Source organism: Onthophagus taurus, chromosome 6, assembly GCF_036711975.1.
Source record: "Onthophagus taurus isolate NC chromosome 6, IU_Otau_3.0, whole genome shotgun sequence".
NCBI classification, from domain to species: Eukaryota; Metazoa; Arthropoda; class Insecta; order Coleoptera; family Scarabaeidae; genus Onthophagus; species Onthophagus taurus.
In genome coordinates this window covers 7,969,298-7,983,212 of record NC_091971.1, presented here as the reverse complement: position 1 = coordinate 7,983,212, position 13,915 = coordinate 7,969,298, and the positions used below count along the sequence as shown (strand labels likewise).

The window sequence follows — 13,915 nt, the reverse complement described above, 5'->3', positions numbered from 1 at the left end:
ATTATGTTGCAACCCAATTAACATATAAATAAATAATTAACAATTAAAAACATGAAAAGAATATAATAGTAGTATAAAATAAAATTAATTTAAATTAAAATTATTTAAACTTATTGTTAGTGACATTTAATCTTTTAAGATTTAAGGATTTGGTTTACAGATTTCTGTAAATAATAAAATTTTAACAAACCGTTTTAATTAAAAATGAAAATATTAAAAATTTATAATATGGTTGATTGTTATTTTAAAATTAATAATATCTAAAAGTAATTTAATTAAATTATAATTCATTTTCCAGATTAGTATCCTGTAATTCACAACTCGTAATCATAACCAACCATAACCTAAAAATCTGAGGAAAATTTAAATTGATTTAAATATTATTATTGGAATAAATTGTTTAATAATCGTACCATATATCGTACTTTTATAAAAACAAAGTTGGAATTGGTGTCTTGTTAAAAAGTGATTTATGTAATAGTGCCAAATAGAAGTAAAAGTAAAGGTTATATTTAGTCCAGAGAAAGTTCAAACAATTACCCCATTTAAGTAATAAACTCATTCGAAGATGGCCTCAAATCCTTTATATAACTTAACTTGGGGTGAGTATGGAACATCTTTGATCTCTGCAGTGCAACTTCTTCGCTGTCAAGACGAATTGGTTGATGTAACTTTGGCTGCTGGTGGTAGAACTTTTCATGCACACAAAGTTGTTTTATGTGCTGCCAGTCCATTTCTTTTGGATCTACTCAAAGTAAGTATATCCGTTGTTTAAAATATAATTAAATTAACAAAAATTTCTTAGAGCACATCTTGTAAACATCCAGTAGTGATGTTAGCCGGGGTTCAAGCTTCCGATTTAGAAGCACTTTTGGAATTTGTGTATCGAGGTGAAGTCAGCGTGGATTCTAGTCAATTACCATCATTGCTACAAGCAGCTCATTGTTTAAATATACAAGGATTATCTCCTGCTCAATCAGAAAGTGTAAATAGCTTAAAAACTACACCAAATGTAATTAATAAATGATTTAAATGTATATACTATACATATAATTATAAATCAACATTTTTTTCATTATAGAAAACCCAAGAATTGACTCAGTCTCAAGCAACTCAAAGTAGTCAGGAAGATGAGAACGTTTTGAGAAGAAAAAAACGAGCTAAAAGACCGAGAAGTCCTTCTTTACAAACTCAAACAGCGAAATGGTCGAAAGTTTACGTCCAAACAGATGGAAACAATGTTTTAGTTAATAATGAAGATAATTTGTGTAAGATTTTATGTGTTGTAAAAAAGTTTTTTTTAATAAGACTTATTTCCAGCTCCTTCTTGGTCTCAACAAATGAATCTAGTCAATGTAACAACAGCAACTTCTCCTATTACAAGTTTACCAATTCAAACTCCTATTCTTGTACAAAATATACCGGTATCGATAAATAATAATACATCGGGTACAACTCCACCTAAAATTCGAGGTGCTTCCGATCAGCCAGGTTTGTTTCGAAACAAACTTATTTTTAAATAAATAAATAATTTTTTAAAAGTATTTTGTTTCCTTTTGAAAAGGTTCTTGCCCTTTGTGTGGTGCAATGTTAAGGCAAGCAAGAAATTTACGTAGACATCTTATAACGAGTTGCAAATATCGTAGTTTAGGAACTCAGCCTTCTCAACACATAGAAAGAACTTCGAATGGAACTCTCCATCAATTACAAACGATACCTTTGCACAACGTAGAGAGGGTCACACAAAATATCGAACGAATTGATAGTAAACAAATGGCTTTAGCTCCAATTTCTTGTAATGATTTATTGCCATCAACGTCTAGTATTATTACAATGGCTTCAAGTATGCAATAATAAGGTTATTATTGAACATGGTTTAGGAAATGATTTGTGATTAAAATGGTGATTAACGGACGGTTTATAAGGTTTAATATTCGCTTTATGTAAAGGGATGTAATAAGTAAATAATTTAAGTTTTATAGATGTATATATTTGTATGTTAACTAAGTTGATATAATTTTATTGTTACAAATAAAACGAAAATAACGTAAAATCTTTTAATTGATTGGGCGGAAATTTAACCATATACCTCCTTTTGTTGTGTACATAAATTGAATTGGGTCTAATTCGAGCTTTTTTGGTGTTTTTTCAGACACTTCAATTTTAAAGTTGGTTATTATTCCATATAGGGCAACTTTTAATGCAACAATAGCAAATCGTCGTCCTAATTTTAAAACATTTAATTAAATTAATGTAATTTTAAGTAGAAATGAATTACCTAAACAAATTCGAGGACCTTCCCCAAAGGCTAAATAACTAATTTTAGGGATTGATGATTTAGCTTCTATTGAAAATCGTTCTGGGATAAATTCATTTGGGTTTTCAAAATATTTAGGGTCTTTATGTATTGAGTAAACTGGTATTGTAATGTTTGTTCCTTTTTCTATTGTCACTTCGGGGTAACCATCAATTGGTGGTGGTAAAATTGTGGTTTTGGTACATGTTTTTAATAAAAACAAAACAGGTGAATGCATTCTTAGTGATTCTAAAACATTGTCACTTAATAATTAAACTAAATTAAAATTGTTACTGATTTTTTGGTTTATATGAATACCATTTAAAATCATGTTTAGATATTCAATTCCTTGTAAAACATCGTGGGTCATTTCACCATTATTTTGTTCCAAACTTTCTGTTAAGACTTGTCTTAGTTTATCTTGGGCACCTTTATTTCTAGCTAATTCGTATAAAACGTATTCTAAAACACCAGCTGTTGTTAATGTACCATCAATAAAGAAAGATGTGGAATGAGCAGTCATATGATCTTCAGTGTATTCTAAAAATTAATCTCGTTAATAAAAATTGCTTTTTTTTTTGGATTCCTGTACCGACCAAACGATTTACTTTTCTCTTTTATCTCCATTATCCCATCCAAAAAGTCTCCCCTTCTTATATTCTTTTCTTTCCTCTCTTTCATAGTTGTCAAAATCATTTCTTTAAATTTATTCATAACTTTTGAGGATAAAGCACTAAAAAGATTTGGTTATAAAATACATATTGATTATTTATTTTATTACCGGGGAATATAGACTTTTAATATAATTGGAAACATAAATGTTAGTATTGAAGTGATTATGCTAAATGTGTTTGTTATAAATATCCCTTTACTTAGTTCAACAATTTCAGATTTTCCAGTATTGAAACAATTTCCATATAATCCAAAACCGCAACTAGCAACTATTTCGTTGGTGTATCTTAAAGTTAGATCTTTTGCATCTAAACCATCTCCTTTTTGAGAATTCGGTTCTTCTTTAATATAGTTAAGTAATCGGTTTTTTACTTCGACCATTAACGGATACATGTTTTTGATCTTAAAACGCAAATAGGATAAGAAATCATTTTGTTTTTTAAGAGATATGTTTAAACCTTTAACGGGCTAAATTGCGGTGTAAGTTGATTGCGCAAATTTTTCCATGTTTCTCCTTTAGCCACGAATGGATTTTTTGAAAGAATCGCATCTTTCTTTTCATCTACGACAACTCCATTATCGTGAAACTTTGAAAAATCTTTTATTAATATTCTTTCGAGTAACTCCGGCTCTTTAACCATTAAAGTCGGCGTACCAATGTTCATAACCCCACAATATTTGGCGTTATCGAATTCTCTATAGTTCGTAAAGGGTTAATTTTAAATCTAATTAAATCTTATTCTTACTTGTATAAATCATCGTAAACCTCACAAACATTTTTTCGAGCCAATAAAGATTCCCACATATTCCCAACTAATAAATTGGCCTTCCTATATGGCACTTTCCTATTTTTCCAGTATTCATTTCTTTTTTTTAAGTATAAAAAGAAAATCAACAATAACGTAAATAATCCTACCAATGTAGTATACATTTCACGAAATCCTTGCTCCAACTAAAATGTTTAATTATTTTTATTACATATATAAACTCAATTAGATTAATTTTTAATCAGTTTAAAAGGACTCCAAGGTTAAATAACAAACAAAAATGATAATATTAAATTTTTATTCTTAAAAATTGTAAATATAATTATTAAATAAGATATGAATCAAGTTTTATACAATTCGACCACAATGTTTTAAATATTAATCTATTGGGTGAAAGTTTAACCATATTCCTCCTTTGGTTGCATATAGAAATGGTAATGAATCCAGCTCTAATTTTTGTGGAGTCTTATCATTAACTTCAATGTTAAAGTTCATCACAATGCCAAATGTAGCAACCTTTATTACCGCCGAAGCAAATCGCCGTCCTAAAATAAATGCGCACGTTGTTACATATTTTTATTGAACTACAACTAAAACTAACACTAGACCTGGAACTAGAATGTTTTTAATTCTCGGCCTAGTGTTAGTTCTAGTTTTACACTAGCACTATCACTAGAACTAACACTAGAACTAGAATCATTCGGGTTTAGCCGTCTTGAGAGACGTGCGGCAAAATCCGAATGTTTCTAGTTCTCGGCCTAGTGTTAGTTTTAGTTTTACACTAGCACTATCACTAGAACTAACACAAGACCTAGAATTAGAATCATTCGGGTTTAGCCGTCTTGAGAGACGTACGGCTAAATCCGAATGTTTCTAGTTCTAGGTCTAGTGTTAGTTCTAGTTTTACACTATCACCAGAACTAACAGAAGAACTAGAATCATTCGGGTTTAGCCATACTGAGAGACGTGTGGCTAAACCCTAATGTTTCTAGGTGGCCGGCAACATCTCGAATTTTCCTAGTGTAATCTTTACTTAAAACTGACCAATAGCAATCCTCTTTTTGGCGCTTCAATTTGAAAGTTCTCCTCCGTCATCATCAAGACCGCAAATCCCGAATGTTTCTAGTTCTAATATTAGTTCTAGTGATAGTGCTAGTATCAGTTCTAATTTTAGTTATTATTCAGTGCCAGGTTGTCACATTTTTAGTGCACTAAAACTAACTAGAACTAACGCTGGATATACTTTTTTTTTATACATATATATTTATATAATATTCAAAATTACCTATACAAACTCTAGGACCATCACCAAATGCCATATAAGTTGCTTTAGGTCGAGATGAAACCGCTTCTGGTAAAAATCTTTCTGGAATAAATTCCTCGGGATTTTCAAAATATTTGGCATCCTTATGCAAAGAATAAACTGGTATTGTAATATTAGTTCCTTTTTCAATGACGACTTCGGGAGCACCAGGTAAAGCTGGAGGTAAGGTAGTTGTTTCAGTACACTCTTTAACCAAGTATAATTGTGGTGCATGCATCCTTAGACTTTCTACAATAACAAAAATAATAGAAAAACATCTTAAAACTTAAATCAATCAAGTATTACCGTGTAAAATCATTTCTAAGTACTCAATTTCATTTAATGCATCAAAAGTCATTTGATTATCATTTTCTTCTAAAACCGTCTTAAATTCATTTCTCAATTTCTCCTGGACGTCTTTATTTCTTGCTAGTTCGTATAAAATGTAAGTTAGAGCACCAGATGTGGTAGCTGATCCATCAATGAAGAACGATGTGGCATGAGCAGTCATGTGATCTTCAGTGTACTCTAAATAAATTCTAAATAATATATTTGTTTCATAAAGTGTTAAAAAACTTACCAAATGATGTAGTTTTTTTTCGCAATTCAAGAATGGCATCTAAAAAGTCTCCTCTTCGTATATTCATGTCGTTTCTTTCTTTTATGGTGGATACTATAATATTTTTAAATCGTTGTGCTATCTCCGAACTTAAAAATCTAAAATTGTATCGTTTAGTTGTTGACTTCAATCATGTCGTTTAATTTTTATACTGTGGAGCTCGAAATTTATTTATTATTGGGAACATTGTCGCAAAGATAAATATGATAAAATCTGCAGGCTTGAAGTTAAAAAGATCATTGGCTAATTGCATAATTTCACATTTATCATCATTAAAACAATTTCCATGTAGACCAAAAGCACAACTAGCTACCATTTCATTCGCATATTTTAAAGATAGAAGTTTTGCATCGAGGCCTTCCTTTCCTTGAGCATTCGGGTTTTCTCTTAGATACTTTACGAGTCTATCTTTTACATCAATCATCAGTGGGAACATATTTTTAATCTTAAACAAATTTCGTTATCTTTGATTGATTTACTAGACTTTATAAATACCTTAAGCGGGCTAAGTTGCGGTGTAAGTTGATTTCGCAATAGTTTCCAATTTTCTCCTTTGGCAAAAAATGGGTTCTTTGATAATATGGGATCTCTCTTCTCATCGAGATAAATTCCATTATCATGAAATTTTGAGAAATCTCTTATTAATATTCGTTCATAAATTTCGGGGTCTTTCACCAATAAAGTAGGTATTCCAAAATTCATAACACCAACATACTTAGCATCATCAAATTTTCTAAGAATATAAATAAACAAACTTCATCATACTTCGTAAATGTTCACTTACTTGTATACATAGTCGTAAACATCAGCGGCGTTTTTACTGATAGATATAGTTTCCCACATATTTCCCACTAAAAGATTTGCTTTTTCAAATGGAACTTTCCGATTTTTCCAATAATCATTTCGCCTTTTAAGATACAACACAAATAATAATATTAAAGTCAAAATTCCCGTTAGCGTGGTGTAATAATACATTTTAGAAAGCTGTTTGTGAATGCGACTTTACGCTCACAGGTTTATTTTTGGACTAAGCTTATTGAACCTCTCTGACCCATTATATGTATGTGGGATTAGGAAGCGCTCAAGGTTAAATCTATAAACAAAAAAATGTTGTTTTTTATTAAATCTATATATAAATTTGTTATCTAAAAATGACTTTACAGCGTAAGAATGTAACAATGTAATAATAATATTTAGTCTTCAGTTTGTTGTATATATTTTCCAATAACATCTAGTTTTCTGCAAACTGTACCCAAGTTTTCTGGTAACAATAATAAGTCTTCTAATAACAGTGTATAGTATTTTATTTATAGTATCTAATCTTCTGCCAGCAGTATATAGTCTTCTATAAGCAGTATCTAGTCTTCTGCAAGCCTTATCAAGTCTTTTACAGGCAGTATCTAGTTTTCCATTAGCAGCATATAGTCTTTTATCGGTAGTATGCAGTCATCTGTAAGTATCTAGTTCCCTGACAACATTAACAAGTCTTCTGCAAGCACTATCTAGTCTTTAGCATGCATTATCAAGTCAATAGTTTCTATGACAAGTATAACCTTCTGCCAGCTGCCGGTAGTTTTTTGCAAGCAGTATTTCCACAACTAAGTCAAACCTAGCCTAATCACATCCAAACTAATCCCAACCCAAACCACTTAAGTTAATTTATTGAAGTCATTCCTCCTATACTCAGAAAGCAAACCAAACACAACTCATCTGATTTACAACCAAACCTATACCATTCACACTCAAGTTGAATTGGAAACACGTTAGCATGATAACTAAAATAAAAATCTTATTGAATAAATGATATTGATTGAATGTGTAAAATATTATATTAATTTAATGTTTTTGTTTTCTGTCTTTTATTATACCATTGAATAAACAATGATATTTTATTTATGAATCGTATTTAAATGTATTATTGGCGAGTGTTTCTATTCATTCCTACTTCCGCAGAAGATGAATAAACACATCCCGGGGGCAATATAAAATCCATTGTTTGTTGCAGACTTCCAATCTTGACTACATCCCACAGAAATTTTGCGACCGAGAATAAAGGATATTAATAAAACCAAACACTCAATTACCATAATTTTTATTTTTCGTTCTATTTATAAACTTTAATCGCGAATTCGATTTTATTTCATACACAAAGCGAATGGGTTCTAATAACGCCGTTTTATGGATCGGTTCTCCTAATTCCAACTCAAAATTGGTAACTAACGCGTACACAGCAATTTTTAATTGGGTTAAAGCAAATCGATGACCTAGAAGTAAAAGTATTAAGATACCAAGTGATTGTGAATCACCGTTTATTTACCTAAGCAGAAACGAGGTCCATCACCAAATCCAACAAAAGCTTTTTTACATCGGAGATAATTTAAATCCTCGTTAAACCGCTCCGGAATGAATTTATCGGGTTCCTCAAAGTAGAAGGGATCATTGTGAAGCGATATGATGGGAATTAAAATTTTTGTACCTTTTGGTACCTCTAATTCTAATGAACCTGGTTTAGATGGGGGCAAAATCAAATCATCACATTCTTTAGCTAAAAAAGGAGCTGGAGGATGTTTTCTTAACGTCTCTAGAAAAAAATTTATTTTTTAATGAATTAATAAAGTTGTTAAATAAATACCATAAATAACCATATCTAAATATCTCACTTCTTTTAATGATTCATATGTTAACGTAGCGTTCCTCAATAGCATTACTTCGAATTGTCCTAATAATTTTTCTTGGATATTTTTGTTTAAAGCTAATTCATATAGAACGTGTTGAAGAGTTATAACGCTCGTTTCGAATCCTTCTAAGAAAAATCCTAATGTTTTAAAAGCTAAATCTTCCACGCTAAAATCTGTTTAAGCACTAACAATAAAGATGTTTATTTGTTATATATTTATTACCAAAATTTTTTGCTAAAATTTTTAATTCAACAATAGCACCTAAAAAATCGTGTTTTTTAATATTATTTTCTTCCCTGGATTTTATCGCCGAAATGATACGTTCTTTAAAATTAGCGGTAAGTCTTTCCGATAAAGTTCTGTAACAATACGTTTATAAGATTAATCAGTTATTTCTTTATGACTCGACGTACTTTGGTGGTTTAATTTTGTATAATCCGGGAAATAAAAGAGATATAACGTTTAAAATTATACAAAAAGAGTTGTAATCGAATATTTCGAGTCCCAATTGATCGTTATTGTTAGATTCAAGACCGAGAATGCAAGTTCCGATAATATCGGAGGCATATTTAACGGTTAATTCTTTTGGATCAATCCCAAATTGATCCGCTTCTGGATGATAATTGATATATTTTACTAACTTATTTACGATTTCTTCAAGCAAATTAAACATGCTCTTAACTTTTAAAGGTGTCAATTGAGGACTTATTTTAGCTTTCGTTCTTTTCCAACGTTTATCTTTAGCTAAATTATTTTCTTCGTTACAGCAAGTATGATATTTATCATGCTCCTTCGAAATGATGTTTTGTATTAATTCTGGATCTCTCAATAAGATTGCTGGCGATCCAAAATTCATTATACCGCAATATTTTAGATCCTCGTGTTTACTAAAAAAGTTTTTATAAGTATTTGGATTCTGTTGTATTGAAATTTCTTGTGTATACTTGTATATTGCAGTGTAGGTATCTGATAAACTTTTTTTGCCTAATACCACATCACCTAAGTTTCCTACGAAAATTTGAGGTTTTTCGTAATGAATGTTTTTTCTCTTCCAATACTCCGATTTCCATTGGTAATAACATAACAACACAAGAACCAGAACTAACACAGTCACCAGCCAATTCCACATATCAAATAAAAAAGCAGGTGCGGACAGTTCGATAAAACGCGATCTATGTAATCCTAAAATAATCTGGCGATAATTTATGTTTTTTGATAGTAAAATGAAAATATAATAAAATAAGCCCAAAAAAAAATCTTTGTACCATAAAACAGTTTTATTACTTAGTAATATAGATAATAAACATGTTTTCGTTCATAGGTATTTATTATTTGTTTCACAAAACAAGGTCATTTTTATGTTTTAATGATTTTTAATTTTTCTCCTCATTTAAGTAAATAGCCCAATTCTAAAGCAACTTAATCACAAAGAAATTACCGTTATAACAAAGCAAGCTAAAGTATAACTCCAAGGCTTAGTTAAAGTGCTACTCATAAAGTTTCCAACTATGCACTACGAGGAATAAAATCCTCTAAAACAAGATTTGTTAACAACATTTCATAAATAACATGTACCTAAATTAAATCATATGTGGTTAACACAAAGAACTAGGACATATAGGAGAAGTAGCTTTATCAACATCCCTACAACCTTCTTCCTCATCATCTCCCCCATCTTCTTCATCAACATCGTCACCTTCTTCACCGCCATCTTCATCCCCTAAGTCCTCATCCTCACCAGCTACCGCACTATCAATTTCGCCTTCTTCAATGATTGATACGGCTGTTTCATCGGTAGCGGGTAAAGTTGTTTTCTTCTTTTTCTTTGACGATTTGGATTTAACTTTTTTCTCGTTTTGGTCGCTATCTTTACAATCGTAACCATCCGGGAAAAATTTCTTGCATTCTTCGGCTCCCGTTACAAAGTCGGGACTCATATAAGTCGGTCCTAATTCAACAAATCTTTCTACGACGTCCTTTCGCTTTTTGGAGAGTTGAAGAACGAGTTTGTCTCCAAGAATATCCAAAATGTTGCTGCTTTAAAATGAAGTATCAAATTAAATAGTTTGTAAATATTATTATGAATAATATAATAATAATAAATAAAAAATGATGGTACAACACATACTACACACATATATTGAGAGGAAATGGTTAGGTAGGTACATGTAATGAAAGCAGTAATAGTGGTTAAGAAACTACTTCGGGTGGTTGCACATCTCCTTCTTCTTCTTCCTCCTCTTCATATTGTCCGTCGTCTTCATCTTGGACTTCTTCGTCTTCGAGTTCTTCATGTACAAAGTGCTCGTGATCATCTCCTGCAGCTAAACCTTCGACAAATCCATAGTCTTCGGCTTTCGGTACATGTAACGCAACGAATTTACTAGTATCTTCATCATCACCGTAACCCTCTGGAAAGAATTTTTCGCAATCTTCTTCACCAACTTCCTCATCTATACTCATATATGTCGGTCCGATTTGACCAAATGCATACACAGTTGTACTGTGTTTCTTAGATAATTGTATTACTAGTTTTCCTGGTCTAAATAAATGAAAATAGGATGTTTAAGGATGGTGTAGGTAATTTTGGCATAACCGCGTAATGAATTAAAAAGAAAACGAATGTTTCTAAATTACCAAAAAAAATTAACTATAATTACTGATCGGCTCTTCTCCGCGCATAAGCTGCTGGTGTCTTACAAATCAACGTAGCAACATCTGGGTCTTCATCAGTAAAGAATCCCAGATGCATTACTTCGTTTGGATAGTCTTCCATAGCGCATAATATATCATTTTGTTTCCAAGTATCATAGACCACAGCAATGTGTGGTGGTTCAGGTTCAGGTTCTGGTGGGACGTGAGCACTGGCCATAGCCGGAAAGAACAAATACATAGCCATATGTCGAGTTCTTTCGTTAGATGGTATCCAAATACCTTCCATCATAACTTGTTCCTTTTCTTCGGGGGCAGCTGGTTCTGTTTGTTGTGGCTGTTCTTCCTGTTGTTCTTCTGGTACTGTTTCTGCTTTTACTGCACTTGCTGCCTTTTGCATTTGATCCATTTTTTGGTCTGCAGTAAGTTCTGGTGGGGTGTAAGGAGTTAGTAAACGATCCCCCAAGGAGTCAGGGTCGCCAGGAGGTACTTTCGATTCTCCATATACGAGTTGTGCCAGTTCTTCGTCCATATCAACATCGGGATCATCATTTTTAACTACATAAGCTGTACATTTAGCGGTTGCCGCTTGTTCTAAAACTTCCGGTGGGAATCGATAATCCGAATAATACAACAAATCGTCTAAGTTAATAGTGGTCAAGTCAATCTTTTCGGAATTTGCCTGTTTATGTACAGTCCATATTGTATCTTTCACAAGATCCATTCTGTCATGAGCGTAAGGATGTATAAAAAAGAACCCAAAACGTTGCTGTGGAATTTGCGCAACAGCATCTGTGATTACTTGCAGTCTTTCTGCTCGTGCCTTTATTTTAGCAGCATTTTCTTTTTCCTCTTTTCTTTTTTTCTTTTCATTTTTCAGGTCGATTTCGGCTTGTTCTTGTGGTGAAAGAGTGGTTATATCAACACCTTCTCTATGCAAAGTCCCTTCTCTTACAGCTTGTTCATTTTTCAATTCCTCCAGAAGCAATCTTTGTAAGCTCGGGGAATTTATTCCGAATACTAAATTGACCAGTTTACCTCCGGATATGAACATCCATGTTGGTTCACTTTTAGAGCTAAATCTTGCCAAATCCGTTATGTTGTTGCATTTAGCCTAAAAGAGCAATAACAACGATATTAAAAAGTATTGAAATTCTGAAATAATTTCTATTTTGTTGTACTTTTTTTTATCAGATTTAAGTAAGAAATAAATTATTAACAATTTATTACCACAGCCAAATGTAGATTATCCCCACCCACTTCTAATTTGATCTTCTTTAAATTTCCAGCCATTGCAGAACATGGCCCGCACCACTCCGTATATACATCGACAACTAAAACGTCAAATTAATAATTGTAATAAACAAATTATCTTAACTTACATATTAGCCCTTCTCTCTCTAATAATTTAGCCCAGTCGTCGTCATTTGCGACTTCAACTTGTAGTTGAACCTGGCCTTTCTTGGCCATTTTGGACGACGAACCCTTGCGACAATACAACCCTTAACCCAACCTTAAATTATTAATTCCCATGGTAACGGTATTGATGTAACATTACACGTTTATTTTTACACGGTGGGTAATTGATTCGGTTGTAAATGCTTTAGAGCTATATTTCATAAATGTAATTTAACGGGGAAAGAACTTATCATCATGTTAAAGTTAAATTGGAAGTATGAATAAATGACTTTACGTGTATTTGAGATTGCAGGTAAAATTCACAACTTTACCAGACATTCAAATCCACTTCGGTTCGCAACATATCCTAAATGCATTTCGATGGTCACGGATTGAAAATTCGGTTGCAACTTTCTAAAGTTTGTGCGCTAGGAGTGGCGTCTCGTGCATTTTATCAAAAAAGTTTCCGCAAAGTTTTGCCGATATCCGGTGATACCCCATTCGTCAGTTCACGATAGAAAAAGTTGCCGTTGTATTTATTTTCTTCGATCATTCGTTCAGGTGGGACAAAACTGGACGTGCTGTCGATAATGGATGTTGAGAAAAGTTCGGCTTTTGAAAATTTAGAAGAAAACGTGGTTCAACTAATTCGTTTGTGTTTGAGTATGTTATCGATATTTGTTAAAGATTGGAGATCTAACCTCTATTGAATAACGACAAAACGCTATCTACGCCAAAATCTATATTATTGATAAGATATTGGAGGAGTTTTTAAAGGCGTTTTAATAAAATTGATAATCACCGGTTGTTGGTCTCGCGATACCTCGTACTTACACCTGTTTGTTGCGACAGGTGCGTTTGGTATTCGAGACCCATACTGGTTACATGAGTTTTAGCCCTTATCGAACTACCATAATTTATTTTTTGCCAAATACTTTCATAAATTACGTTATTGTCATAACAAAACTCAAGTTACAGAAAAATTTTGCGAAATAATTTTAGCTTATTTTAAATGTTTACGTCATCTCAATGATAACAATTTCGACAAAATTTTGAATTTATCTAAACATCTTCGAAGTAATTTTGATTGACATGCACAATTTATATTATGCATAATATAATTTATGTTGGTTTTTAGATATGATCAAATGATCTGATTTTTTGCAAAAATGTGAATATCGTCATATTCGTTACCAAATCCGTTATCGGGCAATCACTTTATCAATAGGCAATTTTTATAAACTATTCTATTGAATTTAATAAATAGCGAAATAAAGGAATGATAATTGGATATCAAGACAGTCTAGAACAAAAGAATAGATGAATAGTTTAGGTAGAACATGTTCGAGACTGAATTGATATTTTAAGCGAAATTTTTCTCTGCATTTTTATGATTGAGCGAAATTTTCGAAAAAATTCTATATAAATTTCATTGTATTCCATGGTAATTTAATAACACAATTTGGTGATAAGGAGACAATTTTAGACAACCTGAACTACTTTGATGCATATTGATAAAATGCATTTCAA

General features: G+C 31.9%; 4 protein-coding genes and 1 long non-coding RNA gene across 6 annotated transcripts; 1 reads left to right on the top strand and 4 right to left on the bottom strand.

The window, feature by feature from the left end:
• Positions 1 to 174: 174 nt before the first annotated feature.
• Positions 175 to 491, bottom strand: LOC139430002 (uncharacterized). Its single transcript, XR_011640567.1, has 2 exons — positions 414 to 491; positions 175 to 352 (listed from the first exon to the last, which is right to left on the bottom strand). It is a non-coding gene; the product is annotated as an uncharacterized lncRNA (long non-coding RNA).
• A 77-nt stretch (positions 492 to 568) lies between these two features.
• Positions 569 to 2,053, top strand: LOC111427917 (transcription activator GAGA-like). 2 transcript variants are annotated; one of them, XM_023063279.2, is made up of 5 exons: positions 569 to 754; positions 806 to 1,012; positions 1,082 to 1,268; positions 1,321 to 1,491; positions 1,565 to 2,053. In XM_023063279.2, the coding sequence occupies exons 1-5, from the start codon at positions 569 to 571 to the stop codon at positions 1,852 to 1,854; spliced, it is 1,041 nt and encodes a 346-aa protein (XP_022919047.1). In that variant the 3' UTR covers positions 1,855 to 2,053. The 2 variants fall into 2 exon arrangements, with proteins under 2 accessions (XP_022919047.1, XP_022919048.1); XM_023063280.2 differs by having other exon boundaries at positions 1,543 to 1,698.
• LOC111427781 (uncharacterized) lies at positions 1,969 to 6,687 on the bottom strand. Its single transcript, XM_071196476.1, has 14 exons — positions 6,442 to 6,687; positions 6,153 to 6,390; positions 5,810 to 6,102; positions 5,619 to 5,755; positions 5,345 to 5,566; positions 5,021 to 5,287; positions 4,120 to 4,280; positions 3,715 to 3,920; positions 3,427 to 3,664; positions 3,078 to 3,370; positions 2,893 to 3,029; positions 2,615 to 2,836; positions 2,279 to 2,545; positions 1,969 to 2,224 (listed from the first exon to the last, which is right to left on the bottom strand). The coding sequence occupies exons 1-14, from the start codon at positions 6,630 to 6,632 to the stop codon at positions 2,058 to 2,060; spliced, it is 3,039 nt and encodes a 1,012-aa protein (XP_071052577.1). The 5' UTR covers positions 6,633 to 6,687; the 3' UTR covers positions 1,969 to 2,057.
• A 1,046-nt stretch (positions 6,688 to 7,733) lies between these two features.
• On the bottom strand, positions 7,734 to 9,506 carry LOC111428031 (cytochrome P450 6j1-like). The gene is made up of 6 exons (XM_023063425.2): positions 9,280 to 9,506; positions 8,749 to 9,222; positions 8,558 to 8,694; positions 8,290 to 8,508; positions 7,975 to 8,238; positions 7,734 to 7,921 (listed from the first exon to the last, which is right to left on the bottom strand). Exons 1-6 carry the CDS (start codon positions 9,462 to 9,464, stop codon positions 7,734 to 7,736), a joined length of 1,467 nt encoding a protein of 488 aa, XP_022919193.2. The 5' UTR covers positions 9,465 to 9,506.
• A 193-nt stretch (positions 9,507 to 9,699) lies between these two features.
• LOC111427860 (uncharacterized) lies at positions 9,700 to 13,174 on the bottom strand. The gene is made up of 5 exons (XM_023063204.2): positions 12,370 to 13,174; positions 12,218 to 12,321; positions 10,996 to 12,101; positions 10,529 to 10,877; positions 9,700 to 10,374 (listed from the first exon to the last, which is right to left on the bottom strand). Exons 1-5 carry the CDS (start codon positions 12,455 to 12,457, stop codon positions 9,931 to 9,933), a joined length of 2,091 nt encoding a protein of 696 aa, XP_022918972.2. The 5' UTR covers positions 12,458 to 13,174; the 3' UTR covers positions 9,700 to 9,930.
• Between the last annotated feature and the right edge of the window lie 741 nt (positions 13,175 to 13,915).

Bases quoted from the DNA above. Each gene is read 5' to 3' on its own strand.
- LOC111427917 (XM_023063279.2), top strand. From the start codon at position 569: ATGGCCTCAAATCCTTTATATAACTTAACTTGGGGTGAGTATGGAACA. The intron at 755-805 runs GTAAGTATATCC...AAAATTTCTTAG, and splicing joins TTCTTTTGGATCTACTCAAA to AGCACATCTTGTAAACATCC. The intron at 1,013-1,081 runs GTAATTAATAAA...TTTTCATTATAG, and splicing joins GCTTAAAAACTACACCAAAT to AAAACCCAAGAATTGACTCA.
- LOC111427781 (XM_071196476.1), bottom strand. From the start codon at position 6,632: ATGTATTATTACACCACGCTAACGGGAATTTTGACTTTAATATTATTA. The intron at 5,756-5,809 runs GTATAAAAATTA...ATACAATTTTAG, and splicing joins AATAAATTTCGAGCTCCACA to ATTTTTAAGTTCGGAGATAG. The intron at 3,030-3,077 runs GTAATAAAATAA...AAATCTTTTTAG, and splicing joins TTAAAAGTCTATATTCCCCG to TGCTTTATCCTCAAAAGTTA.
- LOC111428031 (XM_023063425.2), bottom strand. From the start codon at position 9,464: ATGTGGAATTGGCTGGTGACTGTGTTAGTTCTGGTTCTTGTGTTGTTA. The intron at 8,695-8,748 runs GTACGTCGAGTC...GTATTGTTACAG, and splicing joins TACAAAATTAAACCACCAAA to AACTTTATCGGAAAGACTTA. The intron at 7,922-7,974 runs GTAAATAAACGG...TTTTACTTCTAG, and splicing joins TGGACCTCGTTTCTGCTTAG to GTCATCGATTTGCTTTAACC.
- LOC111427860 (XM_023063204.2), bottom strand. From the start codon at position 12,457: ATGGCCAAGAAAGGCCAGGTTCAACTACAAGTTGAAGTCGCAAATGAC. The intron at 12,322-12,369 runs GTAAGTTAAGAT...TTGACGTTTTAG, and splicing joins AGAGAGAGAAGGGCTAATAT to TTGTCGATGTATATACGGAG. The intron at 12,102-12,217 runs GTAATAAATTGT...TTGCTCTTTTAG, and splicing joins ATAATCTACATTTGGCTGTG to GCTAAATGCAACAACATAAC.